We start from the raw sequence: 21,266 nt of genomic DNA, 5'->3' as shown, positions 1-21,266 counted from the left end.
AACAATCTACTGATTTACAGGCATGTCTTTCGCCATGTGAATCTACAGGGAAAAAGTCCTTTTGGGCATCATGTGACAGGCCAGGAGTCGTAATTCCACTGGCTGCTTCGTTCAATTATCTTAAAAACCCAGTGCACTTCCTGGGGGGTGGGTAAAAACCCTAACTTATGTTCTTTGGCATAAATAAAAGATCACAGATTGTTAAGCTCAGAAATAAAAGTGATCAGCAGTCCATCTGAAATATCATTTACTCATCCCTTTTAGTCAATGTCAACATGTTTTGTATTGAAATTAAAATAAAAAAATAAAAATAAAAAAAGGACTAGGTGGGAAATTATCAGGAATGCTCCTTTTCTTCTCAGCTGGCTGGACCCACACCAGCATCTAATTGGACACAAGTGTCTGCAGTTACAATTTGGTGATAAAGGAGGTGAGCAGCTAAATTGCTATCTAACCCACAAACTGATGTTCATAGTGCACTTTTTCCAGGTGACTGTTTATTTAGACACTCATTCAACAAGTGAAGGTGCAGATCAATAAGTGTGTTCATGTTGCTAAGTTACATCAAACTTTAGCAGGAAAGCTAATGTGGTTGCGATTTAAAGTCTGTGGCTCTTGTGTTATACAGCAGGCTGCTGTCTGGCTCAGTGACATCTGCTCGGTTTAAAATAGAAGGCTGACAGAGCTGGGCGATATGGAGAAAAATCAAATATCACAATATTTGACCAAATCTCTCAATATACTGTAGATATTGTAGATTTGAAAACTGGTGCTTTAAACAATGAGTTTTTGAAAAATAATCATCAGTGATGTGGATACACACACTTAACTGTAATGCAGCCTTTAAACCAGAAAAATTGTCATATCACAATATCCAAAAGATATCTAATCTCATACTATATGTATTGCCCAGCCCACACTGATGTCACTGCTTTATGCAAGATTTGATTGGCTGTATCAAAGGTCTCCATCTACATAGATGGATTACCAATGGTGAGGAAGTGCCATCATAAAACCAATTAATATAAATATCTTCCCTTTTGGTTTCAATAATTTTTGCTCAAAGATCACATGACATGTAATTGACAGAGTATATATGTATGCTGTCGCAACAAAAGTGGGGTTAGAGTGTAGCAACAGGTTTTCCACCAGTACACCTGCTGCAGGAGCGGACAGGACTGTCCATCTGAGAACAAGCATATTTAGATACCCATCTGGGAAATGATGGAGAAAGTTAAGGAGTAACACATCTACAGACCCATTCCAAACGTCTCCTCGTTGTAGACGTTTATCTCCTCATCTTCCTCAGCCATGGCCTGCAAAAGCCCACAGTCCATGTTGGTCCCATCCTCTCCATCACTCCAATCTTCTCCATTCTCAGGCCACTGAGGCTGAGACACCTTTTCAGCCTCCTGTGGGGTTAAAATAAATTAGGACTACAAAAAAGCCACGAGACCATAAGAACAAACCTTCATAAACAAACAGAACAAAACAGTATAACACTTATATTTTTAATTTGATGTGAAGGATTTACATAGCCTACATGACTAAATCATTTGTCATTTTGTATCAGTCTAAAGTTATATTTCATGTTGCCAGTCAAACTGCATTCCACTTTTATTGTGAAATAAACAAAAGGACTTAGTTGCATGATTCTCCTTTTATTCCCCTCACTCTAATAACTGACAATAAAATATCTTATGACTACAAAGAAGCCAGAGACACTGAGAAGAACCACAGCCATTTTCACAGCCAACACATCGCCATCTCCTTCTCACTTGGTAGATATGTAGACTTGAAATAAAGTTGTTAATATCACTTTATGGCATCAGACCCATATGCTTATCTAGCATGCAATTAATACCTGCTTAGCTTGTTACCACGCCGTGTGCGCGCCCCAAATTGAGACAGTCAGCTCGCTCAATTCAATATTCACACATTAAAAAGCAGCTACATTATACTGACTTACTTGTTGCTGTTCTGAATCACTCATTGTGCATGTTTTATTCATTTTCACACGGATCATGGTGACTTTATTCTTCCGCAAGGTTACCTGCTTTCTCTTGTCAGACAGCGAGGTTCATTAACTTTTAAATGAAGTCACCTGTGCGCCGCAGAGGAGGCGTGCACACGTCAAAACGCTTCACGTAGCTGTCACGTCGACTCTAAACATTTGGCTACAGACTATGGTGGATATTTAATGTGGTTTTCGAATTTGTTGAAGAGTTTCTTTTACTTTTTTCCTGTTTTAATAACCCTTGGACCAGTGGCGTAGGCAGAAATAGTAGGCCATTTTGGGCGGGCCAGTACAAAGTAAGGGGGCCATTTTCAAAAAGACGTAGAAGTAGGCCTAGCAAAAAGAACAAACAACAATTTTACTTTCCAACATACTGCATTACACCACTGCATTACAACGGCAATAGCAGTGCTGTCTACAACACGCTCAACCAACAAAGCTCAATTTAAAAGGTGTAAGGCTAAAATAAATTTGCACCAGCAGAAGCACTGGCTCTGCACATGTTACAAATACAAATACAAATGTACAAATAACCATTTTATTTCACAAGTGGCAACTAAATATGAACCAAACAGCAGAGAAAGCGTTTACATAGGCTACAGCATGACAGACTAGCCTACATCAGACAGAAATCGCACATGTAACAGATCCTTTGTGCATTCATAACAGCATTGTTGCTTCAGGACTAGGCCTATATGGTCAGACTATGAGCAGCAAATGCGCTACCAGCAGTAAAAGAAAATGAAAGAATGAAAACTGCAAGCCGAGCATTGTTTGAATTATTAAAGTTATAATGAAAAATGTCCACCAAGGAGTATCGAGTCCCCGGCAGGGACAGGCTCAAAGAAACTTAAAATGACGTCACTCACAGATAACTAATCTTCCTTTTTAATGTGGACAAAACACGAACGCGTTTTAGCTAGAAGCCGTCATCAGTGTTCACCATTTTTTACTGAATAGCAAGGTTACTACTAGGCTACAAGAAGCGTGAAACACGTTTTAGCCTACTTAAGGTCTGTGAGGCCTCCGCTGTCGCTGGGGAAAATGTCTGCACGTGCTGCAGAAAAGCTCCTTATTTACACTGTATTCTATCCAAGAAAACTGTCCATGCAACTGAACGCAGCCCGGAGAGTCGGCCCGTTGTTGCCATAGTAACCACCTACGTTCCGAAGGCTTTCTAATCGTTTGATCCTTCTTCTATGGTTTAAACAGTTTCGTTATAATCAGAAGAGAATACACATTAAACACACACAACTAGTTCTGTTAGTATTTCTTTTCTTTTCTTTTTTACATGCATTTCATTTACATTTACATTCATTTTGATCTGACTTGGCTGGACGGGTCTGTGAGTAAAGTAAGCGGGCCAGTGCCGACCTGGGGCCTGTTGCACGAAACTAGGATAAGGGATTAAGCCGGGATATTCAAGTTATCCTGGATGAATTTAGCTTCGACTCGGTTGCACGAAACCAGATTGAATTAAGCCCAGCCAAGTAACCATGGAGATTTATTCTTTGCGGCTAGCCTGGTCCAGAGCAGGCTAACAGCCAGGCTAAGATTAATCCTGGAGTCTCATGTGTCAAATCAGCTGCCGCTCTGATCCGAAATAAACGTGTTTAACAGTTATTCCGTCTTCTGCATGTGTTCTGCTTTATTTTTATTAACATGCATTAGCTACTTGTCTCTATTGTTGTCGCGAGTTTGATTTAAACCCTACTACAGCTGTTTAGATGTTAGAAATGGTTGCACTGGCACCCAGATGCGGAGTGGGACTTTTCCCGGTGGGACGGTAGTGTGTCGAGGCCGCCTGGCGTGCGGCCGCTGCCCGGTGGCCGCCGCCCGGTGGCTGCTGCCCGGTGCTCGGGGGCCGGTGCCCGGGGGCCGGTGGCTATTGCCTGCCAGTAGACCTGCGAGTCGCGTCAGTGTCCACTCTCTCTGTAAAAGTAGAGATGAGCAGCGCAGCGTCCGTGGTCTCAGCTTCAGGTTTCTACAGGACGCGCTCCGGAGATTAAGTGTGACGATATTAATGTAGCGATATTCCCAGATGATAATGGCAGACTGGTCAGAGACCAATACATTCATGATTTCATTTTCTTGTTGCTTGTCCTTCTCTAATGAAGGGTAGTTTGTGTTACTCCTTAATAAGTGGGCCCATTGTTTTTTGTTATACCTTACACTGGTTTCATAACCTTCTCAATAGGTCTCACATCACCGGACTAATAACGTGGTCTATGTACAGCACGTATGTAGTGGAGTTATCATTCATCACAATGGGAACACCACAATGCTTCTTAATCTTTTTATTTTGGTGCGGTCACTTGTCAGAAGAATAAAAAAACATGAGCGTGTATTGAAGTCATTTACTTTTTTTTCTAGTTGTTGTCCCTTTCTGATTGTTCTGTATGAACATTAATTGTACAAAGAATTAGATATAGCTTATAGAGATTTGTGCGTGGTTGTAACACATGTTCTCACGTTGTGAATAAGGGTTTGAAATTGAGCCTAAAGTCCTTGGTCCATTTCCCGAGGAACATTAGTTCCCTCTGCTCTCTTTTGAGGCAAAGTAGATATTTTTAAACCCCCACACATTCAGTCGGGTCCGCTATGTCGGGCTTTTTTACTCCGTTTGATAAGAGCCGTATTTCCCTTTTTGCATATTCTTCCCCTCCTCGTTACTTTCCATTAGAAGCTGCTGCTCATTGGGTGAAACATTTGGCGCATGCGTCTTCTCATCTCTGCATCAGTAAATCTGTGATCGATAACGTGGTCTATTTGAGAAAGCCGTGAACGTGCACTTATCCTGGCTATCTACCCCATGGCTTGACATAGCTCCACCTGTTCATCCTGGCTCGGCAAACGTGCAACCGATTAAGCCGCGATGAGCAGGTCACACTAAGTCAAGCTGCGCTTTTTCATTTATCCTGGATATCTTTATTCTACTTTCGTGCAACAGGCCCCTGGTCCATTACTGACCACGTCTTAGACACATTCAGGACATACAGTAGCCTAATTAAGCTCGAGCTCAAAGCGGTGAGCGAACAGGGCCATCTAGTGGTCAAACACTTTTCTACAGCAGTGTTGCGCTAAGGTTATACAAAGAGACTGTATATCCTATGCATCAAGTATTATTTTTCTTAAATATTTTTTTTGTATATGCTTCAGATCATGTCTAATAACCTTGGTAAAATTTGGAAAAGGTTATTATTTCCCAGCAAAAGTTATAGGGGCATAGCCTTCACATTCTTCTTTTTAGGGATGTGTTGACTTGAAATTGAGTTGCTTGATTTAATTATGAAGAAACATTTCTCACATTTCACGGTTGATTCTTTGATTCATTCACCCAGTAAAACAGCATACCAAGTTGTGTTCTCCTTTATTTTATTCTTTGGAATTGTTTTGGCAATCTGCATAGAGCAATAGGGAAAGAATAATGCAAAATATCTGACATCAACAGACACAAACCATACAGTATAAAGCAGTCAGCATACAATATATAAATGCATTGCTATGGCACTTATACTTTTTGCAATATAAAGCAAATATATTAATGGGGATTTTTTTGCACAACAGTACAAGTCTTTCACTGAACTGAAACAGTAGATTTACTCTCCATATACCGTTTTGTTTCTACCTTTGGCAAATGAATTCAATTTTCCATATTCAATTTGAATCAATACAGTATGTAAAGCATTTACATACAGGAAAAAAATCATTTGGCATTATTTAATATCTGTCTAACTAGAGTTATATTTCATAGTGCCAATCAAAATGCAGTCCACTTTTACTATGAAATAAACATAAATGAATTGGGTTGCATGATTCTCTTTTTATTCCCCTCCCTCTATTAACTCTAATGGTCTAAAAACCAAGAAAGAGCCCAGCTCTACCGCAATAAAAAACAAAAACAAATTGAGAGCTCCGAGTCATAGAGCTTCTTCACTTGGTGACCCAGAGGAGGAGGAGGAGGATGCAAAGTACTGTGTCTTCAACCAAAGAGTTTGATAAAGCAGGGGTGGCAGTAAGGCTTGTTCTCCTGCTCCTTGAAGCAGCCTTTGCTCAGGGGCTTCAGGCAGAAGTGACACACTAGGTGATGGGGGTGGAATTTGGCCCCCATGGCGGTGACGCAGCGGCCCAGGATCGGCTGCTGGCAGGCCTGACACATGCTGCCGCGGGACTGGTGGTAGTGGGCCTCACACAGCGGCTGACCCTCGTGTTCAAAGAAGCTGCCATTGACGAAGGGGCTGTAGCACTCCTGAAGAAGAGAGACGCAGCGAGATTCAGTCACAGCAGAGAGCCCTGACTCATGGAGCTGTCATTCAACAGTTGTCATGTGAAATGGCAACTTTCTCCTGACATACTGTAATTCAAACTTATTTTAAGAATATTCTTCTTTTTTTCTTCTTTTTTTGAGAGCATAGTAGTTTTACTGAGAGCAGGAACACCCTGCTCATACAGCTACACACACCACTAGTCTGACATTGCCAGACCTTCCTCCACAGAGCAGCGGAGGACAGACTGGCTAGAGAAAAAAGTGCTCTGGTTTATTGTCATTTCTTTAAACCAATCACAATCAACTTGGGTGGTACTAAGCGCCGGACACGCGTACAGTGCCTCTGCAAAATAACCTCGGAGAGGGACTTGTTTTGATGGGACATGTGCACGTAAGGAGGCAAGTTCTGGAATTAAAATGGCTGTCAAGGGTGTAATGAGAATTTTACAAAAACATAAAAATAATTTGATTGTCGATTCTAGCTCGGAGTTTAGAATGCCAATGCAAAGAAAGCGGAAGGTGAAGGACATCTGGCCAAAAATGAGGGACATCCAGTGGAACCTCAGGCGACACCGGAACAATCCCGTAAATGAAACACCGTTGCTATAGACTACACACACCACAAACACAGTCTGAGATTGAGACTGTGCAGCTTCACTGTAGCTGTTGTGGTTAAAGTGCCTTGCTCAGGGGATCATATGAAACCAATATCAACATGTTGGTCACAGAAATGTCCCACATTAGCATAAATATTACAGAGGGAATGACATCCTTGTCCTCAATGGTGATGCCTGACCATCTGCAAACGCCTTGATCCCAGAATAAATGTAAATGTATCCTGTGGAGTGTTGGACCTCTAGTAGCGCTATGGATCGTTTTTTATGAGTGAGTCGCTGTTTTGTTTGTCTCATGCATGCACACACATGAAAATCCACTGATGAACATACGGCAGCAATGTGCCAACAAAAGCATTGAAGAAGACTGCTAGCGAGAAAACATAGATGCAAAAACAATGGTTTCAAATTTCTTTTTAAATCTTTGCAGATGTTTAGAAAGGAAATACATTTATACATTCAAATGTAAACACAACTCTGTTTACCAGAAAGCTCCACGAAGTACCTTTAAAGCTATAGCGCGTAGTTTCTGATGTCCTCATGAGGAATTCTAATTCTATTGACAACAAAACCATTGGTGCGTCCACATGATACAAGCCTTCCGTCGCACCCACTCCTCCATGGAGTTGCTAGTAGCCAAGGAGGACACGGAGGATTAAAAAAACATGATTGACTCATTAGAAGAGGTAATTATTTTCGCTCGAAAATAATCATAATTGCGCAGGAAAGTTACCGCCAATGACAATCACAATCTTCTGAGCATAGCCATACTGAGAAATACATAGAGAGTTTTGTGGAGCTGATGGTCCTAATTAACTTTGTAGCAACTCTGCTGGCAATGGCTTTAATGTATTGGGCGTTCATTTATATGAAAGTTTATCTAAAAGTTACGCACTAAAGCTTTAAGTTGGACCTGACTATTTTTTCAGAAGTCTATAAGGACTGCAACCATAACACACCATGGATCAAACTGTTGTGCTACACACCATGCAGCTGTTTGGCAAATGCAACAACAGACATTATCATTGACCCGGCCCTCAAACCCAACAGAGGAGCACTCACCCTGCATACGAAGCACTGGGGGTGCCAGAGAGAGTTGAGAGCTGAGATGTAGTTTTCCAGGATGGGCTGGCTGCAGCCTTGACAGCGGGAAGCAAACAGAGTCAAGAAGCACTGCTGGCAGTACTGCTGGCCTTCACGGTCATGGAAACCTGCAAAAGATACGGTCACAGTTTGACACCATGTGACTCTGTCTATTTTTTTATTTTTCATTGTTGCAAATTATTTAGTATTTCCCCTGAATTCTTGGCAGGGTGGATTCAAATTTAAATCACAACATTAATCCTTTGAAAGCCATACAAATGAGATGTTTAAGGGGGCTTAGCAGCTGTTTAAAGCAAGGTTACACTACCCCTAGGGGTCATACACACAGAGATTTCTAACTTTTACAAACACAGCGTAAGATTATAAACTTAAAATGAAGGGCATGCAGAGCTTTCTAAGGGTTGTACGGAAGTATGACCCAGCGGAAGTTCACTGTTAACAGTTGTGTGTTGAACCCAGACAGGATACAGTGTGTGCCGCCCATTACCTTCCTCTCCAAACGCCCGGCTGCACTTAACACAGCAGAAACACTCCGGGTGCCAGTTCTTATCCAGAGCGGTGACCATTTTCTGAATAACAAGAGGAATACAAAGTTAAATGGCTTTAGGTGGGTTGGGGTATTAATTTGAGCTTTTCATTTCAAAATAAGCTCTGACTCATAACCGAGTTTCTCACATTTAGAATGGGCTTGTTGCATTGCGCACAGTGCGGGGAGAAGAGGGTGAAGTAGTCCGACTCGCAGTACGGCCGTCCGTCCTTCTCAAAGAAGTTGCGACTGCCTAACTCTGTCTCACACTCGGTACACACAAAGTGCTCTGGGTGCCACACCTTTCCAAGAGCCGTTACCACCTGCACGGGGGAAAACGGTCAAAAGTTGATTAATGAACGGCATCCTTTTATGATTATAGCAACAAAGTCCTGTCCGACCTTTTCACCAGTTCACCAGTTTATTTATTAAATCATCTTAGCTAGTGGACGGATGACTGCATGTCACCACCAGTACTGTGTTGCTGTCGGATGTTGGTGTGGTTTTTATTGTCTTCTTATTGTCTTTTATTGTTTTACTGTTGTATGTTTAAATTTGGCTCCCTTGAGTGCAAAAACAATTCCCCTCGGCGCAATAAAGGTTTCCTTCACTCATTCATTCAGTTAACATAATATTTGGAACAAATGGTTCTAACTATCAAACTGAGATGTCAGAAGCTTGATATAGTTTTGTGCATAGACAAATTCTGATAACTTACCTGTCCTACGACTGGTTTTTGACAAGCTGAACAGTTTCCTTTGGAAGATGTTTGAACACCTTGTCGGCTCAGGTCCGACTGAAGTAGCCCCAGCATGCTGTCCAATGAGCCGCCGGATGAGGCCTGCGGGGGGGCGCTGGGCTGCTGTGGTGCTATCACCACTGGATTGACAGGTGCAACTGGCTGGGAGAAAGAAAAAGAGAAAGAAAAAGTGATGGATGGCACATTTGTCTTTGTGATTTTAGTCCTCCAAGAGTTTATCATCGATCTACAGTTGGTTTGAAATGAATTGTCACAAGAGACAGTGGTGAGACAGTGAAGACTATGGTCAATGCCATTAGTTTGGCTGTTATTTGGATGTAAACAAAAACCTACAAAATATAATGACAATCCATCTTATAGTTTTTATTTATCTTAATATTTGAGTCTAGATCAAAATGGTGGTCTGACATGCATTGTTAAACCAGGGACGTATCAACATTTTGGAACATTCTGGTAATAACAGTAAAGAGTATTTAGTTGAGATATGCTGCTTTTTAAAACTCCCTGTTCCCATAACTTCATGCTCACGTTTGTTTATAACCCACAGCTGGACTGCACACTGGAACCAAACAAACCTAAAATGACAGAACCACTTCCTTTGCTCACGTGCTAGCACACCGACTCACTAAAGAGGAAGAATATCTGGATTATGTTCGGTACCAAATGTAGCTCTGACTACCAACTATCTGAAGTTATCTGAAGATATTTTTGAGGCGGCAAAATATCTCCACCAAGACTAATTTCCATCCTCGGCCCTATCTGGTGACTGGTTTACACCAGGAGGCATGTGCTGTGGCCAGGCGGCACAGTTACACTGAAGTCATTATGCAATCAAGTGAATGTCTTCGTGAACCCACCATGAGTCAGTGTGAGCTGTGTTGGGTCACATTCTGAGCACATTTGCAGATTCACTGACTTTTTTTGATTTTTTACATCGGCTGTGTGGACTCTTACTGTGCTCTGGACTCTGAAGTCAGACAGAGAAGCCATCAGTTTGTCCAATTCCAGTGTGGCTGATGTTGCTGAAGGCTTCGCTGAGCTAGGAAACAAAAGAATTGTTGGTTTAAAAAAATAAAAAAATAAAAAAATACACTATTTCATCAGAATTGACTTGTATACTGCCCAAGATTTAACAAATTGGGACTTTGTTACAGTTGTTAACAAAATGCATGTGGATGTGCAACTATTTCAACAAGCCATCTGTCATTGAAAGTGTAACAAAACCGACCTGCATTTAAAATGAAACTTGACTTTTCCTTACTCATTTCTAGCTGCAAATCAGTTGGTGGACACTAAAACTGACCTGGAATAGGTGTAGAAACCATATATGTTGCAAACATACTTCACAATACATTATAGGTTTTTCATTTTATTAATTGATATACACCCCTTGTCATTCAAATTTTTAAAGTTTAAATATAGGGTAACACTTTACAATAAGGTACACAAAAATGTATTTTAATTCATTTAACAGTAGCTACTACAGTAGTAGTGTTTACCAGTAACTAATTATAAGTGAATCCCAGTCAATCGGTAACTGATCATTAGCTAACCATTCGTTACTCATTCATTCCTCAGTAACTACCTACATTTTTGTGTACCTTATTGTAAAGTGTTACCAAATATAGTTAAATAATTATAGCATTTGCACAATCTAATTATATTAAAACTTTCTAATTAATTAATGTATCTTATGACTGAGTGTACAGCTCTCCTGCTAGTGGAAACTCTACAATTAGTAGTTTGCATTCCCTAGAATTGTAGCAAATTCTGTTGATTCTTTAGATTCAAGTGGATGGATTTGATTTGGTACCTGGAGGAGGAAGATATGGCCTTATCCTTAATCGTGTCCCTCTCATCTTTCTTAGAAGAAGGGAACTGGGCCAGGATCTCATCTGATGACAAAAAACAAGGTCATCTATAGTATAAAAAACGATTCACCTCAGAGTTAAACACAGGGATACAAAACCCACACACTAACCAGTGATGTTGAACTGGGTGGCATTCAGCTCCTGTAAAAGATGGTCCAGTTCACTCAGACCTCCTCCCAGCAGCGAGGAGGAGGAGAAGGCCGGAGGAGGATCTGTTGTGCGGGGAGAGCGTGGCTTACACACTGTGCTGTAAGAAAGGCAAAACAGATGATGTCACTAATGCGGTTGGCTTCTTCGTGGTCACTTTGTTGAAATTAGTCATGGAGCAGCTGAATACTCCCATCTGTCCATCACAGTGCTTTAAGATCAAAATACAAAATGAACAAAATATCAAATGTATCAAACAAACAATTTAGATTTGTTTGTATGTGTTTCCTAATAAACCTTGGGCAGATATTTCACCATGCAAACACAATGAGAGACTTGAGTGACTCACTTTCTCTCTGATGCAAAATCTGAAGAACCAACTTAAATTCACAGAAATGCCTGATAATCAGATAATATATTTTGATATAAACTCTTACCTGTATAATTTGTCTGGGTTGGAGTTTTGGGAGGATTTCATTGCTGCGGAAACAGTCTGAGAGGCAAAACAAATCCAGATTTTTAGTCAAAGTGTTACAAAAGCAGCATGTTTAGTTATGATTATAAAGATCTAAATCGTAATGGAAACCTAATCTGCAAGGAGAAAATGGGTATGACTCCATCCCCGGCAGCTAGTTGTCTAACCTGCTGTGGGGTGTAAGCGGGCGGCGGTGGCCGGGTTTGGGCGGACTCCTGGGTTTCAGGGTCAGCATTTTGTGGAGGCTCAGAGGTGAGCAGGACAGGACACCGAGCAAGAGGAGAGCCAGTGTTCTCCAGATCAGCGAGGAGGGCATCTGGGCGAGAGGGAGGTGAAAGAAACCACATAACAGCATGAAAGTGATGGAAGTCTGGTTAGATTCACAAATCAATTTAGCTTCTTGTTGTTGTTTTTTACGAGAATGAAAGAGAGTTATCTACCCTATAATGTATCTCTATATCTTTATTAATGTCCCTGATGGTGTTATAAGTTTGTTTATAAAGCATCAAAGGGAAATAGAAAGACATATGAGTTAAGAAATGGATTTACAGAACATGCAGTGCAGATGGAGATGAAAACAGAACATAAGAAGTTAAATGAGTGACTTGCTGGCAGACACATTGAGCAAACACATGCACATACAGTTACGTACCAAACACAACAATACGGGGACTGAGAGGGTAGTTAGGTGGCTCAGGCACTCCTAAGGAGAGACAGACAGCCTATGTGACCATTAATACAGCAGCAGCATATCAGCTCACACGTCAATACAGGACATGAAGGACAATGAGCGTCCTCAGACATCAGTCAGAGGACAGGACAGGGCCGAGTTTTGCACAAAACCCGAGATTATCCATCGACACACACTGAAGTTATTAGAGCACAAAAAAATATGTCTGCATTCAAATCCAAGACATGCCAGTATGGAAAGGAAGCAAAGGAGGAAGAGTGTTTGGCAACTGATATCTTACTCCATTCCAACCCACCTCACTCACTCACTCCAAGTGGAAGCTATCCAGAAACTAAACTTGCTCAAGGGTTAGCCACTGCATGACTTCAATTAGTGCTGGCAAGTCGATGTACGTGCGACTAAAGGCAAAGCTGGAGTTTGTAAAAGCTGGGCTGAACATGAGTAATTACAAACTCCAAGTTGAAGAGGAGAGGCGGCTGTTATGGCTACATTTCACTGGTTTTACACAGACCTTTCACACTGCTGATACAATACTATACAGCACATTAATTAACTATTTGCAATCAACTTATCATAGCCGGCCGTTTGTTGGTTATTAAAAACAATGACTACGCACCCCCCATATTGCAAAAGTACCCTCTGGGATACAAGTAGCTCTGGTAGATCTTTTTAAGAACAGAACCAGACATAAAACTAGTTACCTCAACAGACAGGAACACATGTTTATAGTCCGAGCTTTTAATAAGGTACTGTCCCTTGCTAAAAAGCTTTAACTGTAACCGTGTGCTGAAGACCTCATCATATTGTTTGTTTTGATGGAATTGTAAATCACCCATAACCACAAATTTGTGAACCTCATATTATGGTAGCCTTTGTAGAATGATGATGCCATGGAGGTTTGATGAATGCTCGAGCCTATCGATTAGACTGCGTTAACCATCTGTGGTGATTCGTTGAACCTGCATTAGTTCATCCCTGTGGCCACTTCTGCCACAGATTATTCACACTTCTGGTACAACCATGTGGTGAGAAACTTGCCCTCCTCCTTCCTGCTGTGTGTCTCTTTCTCTCTGACACACACATATACACACTCTTACGGACTGAACTGCTCTTATAAGGAGCTGAACGTCTCTCAATGGGAATTATGACCATATTTAGAGCTGCCTGTCGACTTGTTTGTCTTGGCCAAAGGCTTCTCTAACAAGCGGTCTCTCTCACCGAACAGTCTCGCCAGATTCAAAACATAAACTTGCATTATTAGACAACAGCATAAACCGTCCCGAACATGGCCACCGCAAGACTTAACTCTCACCCAGTAACTTGGCCTCTCCACGTGCAATCCAATCCAGATGTGCCCAGATGTGCTTGGCTGCGTTTAGCCATTCTTTCCACTATTGCTTGTAAAGCATAAATCCCCTAATTCTGAAGCGGAGAAACAAAAGTTCCTGAGAGACCAAATGGGCAGGTGAAGAAAAAGGCCTTTCTATTTTCATCAACTCTGTGGCTTTTTTTTTTCTTCTTTTTTTTGAAATAGCAGCGTGGCCCTGGGCTATTTCAGGGCCTTTCCGACATACAAAGAGTCAGCTTCTCGTAATGTTGTTCTTCTGAGTAAAGAGAAGACATCTTCTTTTAACATCTTTATCAAAAAACCGAACCCGTCATGCTCCCTGACACTGGTCACAAACCTCTTTGATGTCTTTTAAATGGAATACACTCTAGTGACCATTATGTGGCTTCTCTCCATCTGTGGCTTGTTAATATGAATGGATGGGAAAGGCCGCTGTGGATCCCTTTTAATCTAATTTACAAAGAATTTATTGAATTTTGCAGGGCATGCATGAAATAGCCTACTCAATGGCGGTTGGGCAGGCAAACTAATGTAGTATTAGTTCTTGTATTACCTGTGTGAGTATGTGTGCATTTGTTGCTTATTTGCTTGAAAAGGTAAAACACAATTAGTCATATTAACAGGATAGTAGGTATCACAAGATAACAATAAACTGTACACTGTTTTTGACATAAAAGGTGTAAGATATACTAGCCTATCTAAAGACATGCCATTGCTTTTATCTGCCTTAAAATGGTATGGAAGCAAAAAAAAAAATCATCTTTACATTGTAGTCCCATATATGTCCTTGTGGACAGAAAAGGAAAATTCTATTCCACTATGATAGCCTAAATGAGCATGTATTATTTCCTGTTTGGGCACACCACCCCTCCTAAAGATCCCCCTTAAGATATCTCAACATGTAGTAGAAGAACAGTTACTGCACTAACACTTACCCAAATCGTCCATGATGTTTTAGCCGAGTGTTCTCCTCTTTGAGTGACACAATACGTTCGCGGACAGCATTAATAAGTAGTGATGGATGCGTTCAAAGCCCGCAAGATAGACTCGTCCGGGTGCTATTGTCTGCGTCGGTCCTGAATAACTTCTTGGACACCGTTATCCGCCAAGAGAAGAGGAAGAGGGGGACGAGGAGGAGGAGGAGGAGGAGGAGGAATAACAGGAGGGCGTCCCGTTTCTTTTTTCCTACACGGCTCTCTTCCTGTGTAATGCCTACCAGGAGCTCAGACCGAAAGAAGGCGTAGTTAAATAAATGTGGTTAAACCCCGCATTCCCCGGACACGCGACGTCATCCTGGACATTCCTAGCCCATATTTGGGATCGAACATTAAGGATCGAGTGGCGCCAAACTGCAGCTGGACGTTGCTGCGCCGATGTAGGTGAAAATAGAAAAAAAAATGCATTTACTGGCGCGTGTTTCTACAGTAAATACAACCCTGGGATAAACACTCAAGGGGCGGTGCCCCGTTTTTAAAAAATTAGCTTGTAAAAAAATAACATTTGGATATCGACTGTTTCTTTATAAGACAGTCCTTCCCTATTTTATACAGGACCGTTGACCGGATTTTCTTTTCTTTTTTTTCCAAATGTAGGCTATATCTAAAGCCAAGAAAATATCCGATAATTTATGTTATATTTTTTCAACTATTCTATTATAAAAAGAAATAAATAGTACATTCAACCGGATTTTTCTTTTTAAATACAGGCTATATCTAAAGCCAAGAAAATATCCGATAATTTATAGTAACTTTTTTCAACTATTCTATTATAAAAAGAAAAAAATAGTACATTCAACCGGATTTTTCTTTTTAAATATAGGCTATATCTAAAGCCAAGAAAATATCCGATAATTATAGTAACTTTTTTCAACTATTCTATTATAAAAAGAAAAAAAAACAGTACATTCAGTAATTTACCTGCATTAGAGTCCAATCAACATTTTTTAAGAGTTTTTTCATTATGAACTGGTTCATAGACTGTTCAGAGGGCGGGATTAAAGGATTACACATTTACTAGTAGGCCTACTAACGGTCCCATTTAAACTGTAACCTGTGTGTACTTAAAAAAAGAGAAGCCTAATTACTGGTCGCTGTTGATGGCCCACCTGTAGGCAATATATCTAAATGCTGAACTAAAATGTAGTACACTCAATAATTAGCAGTCCTATTTGTCAGTTTTTAGCTGGTGCAGTTGCTATAGTTACTGTATGAAGAAGACTCTACTTTTATCTTACACATAGTTTTAGGAATAATTAAACTGAATAGGTTGCCTGGAAGAGATGATTGCCAACCTAAAGCGATTTAACGTTCTGCTGAGTGCATTTACCACACGGACCCCATCGAATACAAATCAATCTTAATATGAGGATGTGAGTATTTTTTTTAAGACAAACTTGGAAAAAAAAAAATGCGAACCTATCTCGTTTGGGGGCCTCAAGTTTGCATCAAGTAGCCTACCCCACACACACTGCAAACGGCACAGACAGCTTCATTATATTTCACTCCACAGGTTTCCTGTAGGTCAGTTAGTTTGGGGTCATTTGTTGAAACAACTTAGGAAAATGTACCGTGTGAGCACAATATGAGATGAAATCTGTTAGAACTACAGTTTGATTAATAACCCGGGACTGAGTTGATGTTGACTACTTTTATTCAAGTGGGGGTGAAAAATCCCAAACAAGTTTGCATGTAAAGTGATTACCAAAAAGCAACTGACAGTGAACCTGAGACGTTTGTTGGGGTAAGGAAATCGTTCATTTGTTGTATATATATCATTCAAACTGTTGACTTTTGGGGTGAGTGTGTGTGTATATATATATATATATATATATTTTTTTTTTTCATTCATTCATTCATTCATTGACTTTTCCTGGCCTTAAACTAGCTGAGGAAAATGGCACAAAATGAAAAGCGCGGGTGTAAATAATGACATTAACGGTGGCATCAGTTGCATGCTGACTCACTGTCTCACCTTATTGGGACACTTAAAGGTGCAGTAGGTAAGACTTACAAAACTAACTCTTTGCTAAAACGTACCCTATGTTTGAGTGTGTGTGTGTGTGTGTGGTGGGGGGGTGTCTGACTTTATGTCTATCACTGTTCATGCACACGCATTCATTCTCCCTTGTGGGAGGAGGGACTTAGGAGACAGAAGACTGAGAAGTTGTCAATGTTCCAATTTTTTGGCTAAGTCCTGGATCTTTGCAATCCTACCTACAGCACCTTTAAACAGAACAGAGCCGTCAGTAATGTTATTAGTTACACCTGTGTTTTTCCTACTATGCCAACTCAAATTGTCTGTCCATGAAAGCTACTGCCCTCCCCAACTTCTTCAACAGGCCCCTTCAATTCTGTCTTCTTCATTAAATATTGACACAAACCTGTATTTAAAATAAAAATCAGCCAGCAGTGTAAAAAACAAAACAGGAAAACTTTTAATTTTGCAAGCTCACAGTTACAGGCTATGTTTGTGTGATTAGGGGAAGGTGCCACATTGATGTTGATGACGTGGTAATGTATGCATTTTCAAAACTTAGGTTTTAACGCCAGAAAACGTTTCTCCTGTGTATACTGTATGCCACAGACAGGACGTCCTTTGACCAAATTAATCCCTCTGTTGTCAGTTTTATCTGTTTCGGGGAAAATAAAGCCTTTGTTTTGAATTTTGTTTGGAATGATTGCTGGGATGATAGCATGGAGGTAACATGGATAGGCTTGGTTACCTAGAATGTCCCCATCCAACAAATTATATTACATATTCTCCAACCCGCTACTTCTCCACTGCAGTTAATCCACACACACACACACACTTCCATCCTTTCCTCCATTGCTCGTTTCCACTCCACGTTATCACTGCACTGCCTGTTCATTGGCAGTGCTACCGGAGTCCTGAGGCTTCATCACATCAGGGAGTTCTGGGGGGCTGGAGAAGGCCTCGACGTGCAGCTGTTCGAACATGTCATCTGAAGGGCCGAGGAGACAAGCAAACATTAGCTCCATCATGACGGCAGAGTTGCATGTGGCTACATCAGTCATATCACAAAGTTGCTGCAGGGAACATTGACTGTGTCACGTCTTTCTGGGTGGAAATTCCAAAACTCCAAAGTAAGAACTATTCTGTTAATGCACTCTTAAACAGGAGCAAAAGAAACCATAATCTCGAGTTCATTTATTTCATTGCTTTAAGTCATGGACAAATTGGTAATGTGTCCTAAGTTATCTGTTCTCTGGAGCCTGTGAGCACGTTCAGACTGGAGGCTCAGGAAGGATTTTTTTTGTTTAGTAGGCTTGCGACGGTAGTCGGTGTTGCACGGTGTTCAGGCATCCACCAATTACATAACTTACCCACTGACCCGACTATCGTTTTATAGAAAAAGAGCGTTTCTTTAAATTTTTCTTGTATCAGCTGGAATCCAACTGACAGTGCCTGCTCCGTAAAGCAGCAGCAGAGTCGCAGCACAGGGTAGCAGGAGTCAGATTTTACTTCTCACTAGGCGGTGCAATTCATTGAATTTTCCTCCTAACAATCACAAAAAAAATCTAATCAAGGAAAAAAACCATTTTGCACGTTACATTTTGCAAGGAAACTTATTTTGTCTTGTGTTCTGAAGAGGAATTCAAAAAGTTCACAGGGAAAAAAAATATAAAAAGGGAAATTTCACAGTTAAAAAAGTACTTTCACTGTTGTTTAAATTCAATATTCAATTCAATGAGTAATCGTGATTTTAATTTTGACCAAAAGAATTTTGATTATGGTTCTTTTCAATCACTGAGCAGCCCTAATTTCTCACGTGGCGGTTTTAGACAGAGAGTTGACCGACAAGACGACGGCCGAAGATTTGGTGTCAACGCTAAAAGCCCCGTGGCCTCTCTAATATCCTGAAATAAAAATGTTGATTTTATCAAATCTAGACAGCGAAAAATCCTCCTTTGGGATTATTCTTGAGAATCATTTTTAAAATTAACATCATAGACATTTTAATATTAATTTCAAATCTAATTTCTAGTGATATTTCTCAAGCTCAAATCTAATTAAAAAAAAGGAGTTATATTCACGTTCTTTTTGACGTATGTTGTCTGTAGTTTTTATGCTTTTTCAGTAACAATGTCAATTTATGTATAATAAAAACAAACTAATATACTGTAGCTAACAACCATTATCTTGGTTTTTATTCTATCACTAAAGTACTATACTAAAATAAACTGAACAGCCCTATATGGCAATCAACTTTACAGATTGATATTTAAACAGTGTAAGAGCATGAATGAGTTACAGTAGCTGATAACCACTGTTATCTGCTTACATACTGACACAGTGCCAAATTACAGATCTTGGGGGTGTAAATTAGACTGAAGCAGATTAGTTTGCATAAAGTACAAATGATTATCATCAATCATGTAATTAATTACTAAGATTCAACCAAACCACACAAGAGTTGAGTTGGTAAGAAGCAGAAAGACAAATTTTTTCTTGTTGTGAAAATCACCCTAATGGGAGGAGAAAAAAAAAAGTCCCTGATCCTTAATCCTTGACCCTGACACTTCATAACATAAACTAAACATACCATTAATGCGGAAGGCCAGACCAATTGTAGCTGGGGCTTGAGGTCTGGCAGTCTGGTTGGTAAATCCACAGTCACCAAGAGTTTTGCTGTCCTCTAGCGACTGGTCATCCTGTGCAACAAACGTTGAAAAAGTCACAGGAACCCCTAATGGCCTAAAATGTATTAATTTGCATCAATGAACATCAAGACAGTGTGTGAGACATTTCCAAATAATATTTTAGTCACCCTTGGGACTAAAGTGAAGTTGCATGCCTCCACCGTCACATTGTGATGCTGTCAGTTATGTGTACTTGGCCCCTAAACTCACTTTGTACAGCCTCTGGTCTTCAGGTGGTCTCTTAAGGATCCCTTCAACAATACGCTTCAGCTCATACACAGTGGTAGACTCCTTGGCATCTGTGAAGATTGTGGTCTTGTGACGCCGTATCATTAAGAACACGTCCTGAAGCAAAGCGGGCATACAATTACAATATTATTAAAACAAACTGTCAAAGATAAGCAACTTTATTTGTGGTTTTGAGGGATTGAATTTGGTTCTAAAAATGGTAACCACTCTATATTTGACAAAACATCTCAGTAGGTAACTTTGAGTCGTTGCTAAGTGTCTGGCAACAGTTAAGAACACCTCACATTGCTTGTATGTAGACTAAACGTGTATTGTTGGTGAAGTCTTAAAATGAAACTGGTTGTTATGCCAATGTGTCAAGCAAGTTTTTTCTCCCCGGATACATCAATTTACGTTACTCCTAATAAATTCATAAGTTGCCAACAGCCAGCGAGCAGTGTATTTAGCTCTGAGCAAAAGCAAAATTAACCTTGCTGATCTGACTAACTTAACTGGGTCGGTTGGCTGACGTTATTTCACTTCCAAGGATGGCTAAGATAAGTTACCTCTCAGTACGGCTAACGTTAACCGCTAGATGAGAAGGCAAAGCTAATACAGCTAACTTAGCTTTAGCTGGCTAGCAAGCACAAGCGGAAATAAACATTGTATAACCATCGGCATCGTTTGTTACTTTAGTGCTACTACTTTTGTACAAAGCCCTGAACATTAAGGCAGTGGTTGTATATAGACACCAATCTCACAAAATGACCGATAATAATAATAATACAATTACCATTTCAAGTGGTCAGCTAGCTAGCCAGTTGCGCCAGCCCTCTGTTGTGCAGCAGAACCCCAGACTGCACCGCTTGCGGATATTGCGCAATCCAGATAAGCATTTTGTATTCACGAAAGGCAAGTACGCAGCACTGTTAGACACTGGATCGCACCAGATACGCGCGTGCCGATGTCAATACGGGCATAGTGCGCAGGCGTCAACACTTTATATATGTTTTTTAACATCATTTAACCACAGACGTTACTGCATCGAGAGGATATTTGCACTTGTATTATGTGTACTGGATAAATGGTTGAAATGGCTAGCTAAAGGATTAAACGTTCAGCTTTACTCCAAGTAGTAGCCTATAGCCTAGTAACGTTAGTAGTACAATTGATGACCAAACCAACCTTGATATTCACAGTTTAATTGTATGAAACACTTAACAATGTCCACTTTAAAATAATAATTTATTAGTTGTTTATATATATATATATTATTACTTGAGTGCTCTGATAATAAATACATATTATGAATAGTGTTATACATTTGGATCATTGTGCCTCAATGAAGGGGTACGTTCAACTAACAGGATCCAGTATGAATGAGGGTACCTTACACTACCGTACTTTACACTGGTAAAGTCCATAGACAATTTACACTGTATACAGTCTATGGTAAAGTCAGGATGTTACACGCTCCGGTACAATAGGTGGCGGTATGAACCTTCAATGTCGGTTTGTAGCTCGCCAAAACAACTAAAGAAGAAGACAACTTGCAGCG

At 40.4% G+C, this 21,266-nt stretch overlaps 3 protein-coding genes across 5 annotated transcripts in view; all 3 read right to left on the bottom strand.

The window, feature by feature from the left end:
* The window catches only part of patl2 (PAT1 homolog 2), a 10,379-nt gene extending 8,321 nt beyond the window's left edge, over window positions 1-2,058 (bottom strand). Inside the window, exons 1-2 of the mRNA XM_032502446.1 lie at window positions 1,970-2,058; window positions 1,259-1,412 (exon numbers count right to left, since the gene is read on the bottom strand). Coding sequence (XP_032358337.1) covers window positions 1,259-1,412; window positions 1,970-2,026 — 211 coding nt within the window. The 5' untranslated portion in view covers window positions 2,027-2,058. The remainder of the gene's footprint in view (window positions 1-1,258; window positions 1,413-1,969) is intronic.
* A 3,317-nt stretch (window positions 2,059-5,375) lies between these two features.
* Window positions 5,376-15,199, bottom strand: LOC116671296 (transforming growth factor beta-1-induced transcript 1 protein). Of its 3 annotated transcripts, XM_032502477.1 has the most exons (12): window positions 14,756-15,199; window positions 12,434-12,484; window positions 11,949-12,097; window positions 11,744-11,799; window positions 11,270-11,406; window positions 11,102-11,183; window positions 10,243-10,327; window positions 9,247-9,429; window positions 8,678-8,851; window positions 8,490-8,571; window positions 7,961-8,109; window positions 5,376-6,266 (listed from the first exon to the last, which is right to left on the bottom strand). In XM_032502477.1, the coding sequence occupies exons 1-12, from the start codon at window positions 14,766-14,768 to the stop codon at window positions 6,000-6,002; spliced, it is 1,428 nt and encodes a 475-aa protein (XP_032358368.1). In that variant the 5' UTR covers window positions 14,769-15,199; the 3' UTR covers window positions 5,376-5,999. The 3 variants fall into 3 exon arrangements, with proteins under 3 accessions (XP_032358368.1, XP_032358369.1, XP_032358370.1); XM_032502478.1 differs by lacking the exon at window positions 12,434-12,484 and having other exon boundaries at window positions 14,756-15,197; XM_032502479.1 differs by lacking the exons at window positions 11,949-12,097; window positions 12,434-12,484 and having other exon boundaries at window positions 14,756-15,198.
* Window positions 15,200-17,488: 2,289 nt separating this feature from the next.
* On the bottom strand, window positions 17,489-20,679 carry LOC116671336 (elongin-B). Its single transcript, XM_032502557.1, has 4 exons — window positions 20,502-20,679; window positions 19,691-19,825; window positions 19,384-19,492; window positions 17,489-17,781 (listed from the first exon to the last, which is right to left on the bottom strand). The coding sequence occupies exons 1-4, from the start codon at window positions 20,502-20,504 to the stop codon at window positions 17,669-17,671; spliced, it is 360 nt and encodes a 119-aa protein (XP_032358448.1). The 5' UTR covers window positions 20,505-20,679; the 3' UTR covers window positions 17,489-17,668.
* Window positions 20,680-21,266: the final 587 nt, after the last annotated feature.

The sequence above is a fragment of the Etheostoma spectabile genome, chromosome 21 (genome assembly GCF_008692095.1).
Source record: "Etheostoma spectabile isolate EspeVRDwgs_2016 chromosome 21, UIUC_Espe_1.0, whole genome shotgun sequence".
Classification (NCBI taxonomy): domain Eukaryota; kingdom Metazoa; phylum Chordata; class Actinopteri; order Perciformes; family Percidae; genus Etheostoma; species Etheostoma spectabile.
Note: the sequence above shows the minus strand (reverse complement) of the source record. Positions and strands in the feature narration are given on the sequence as shown.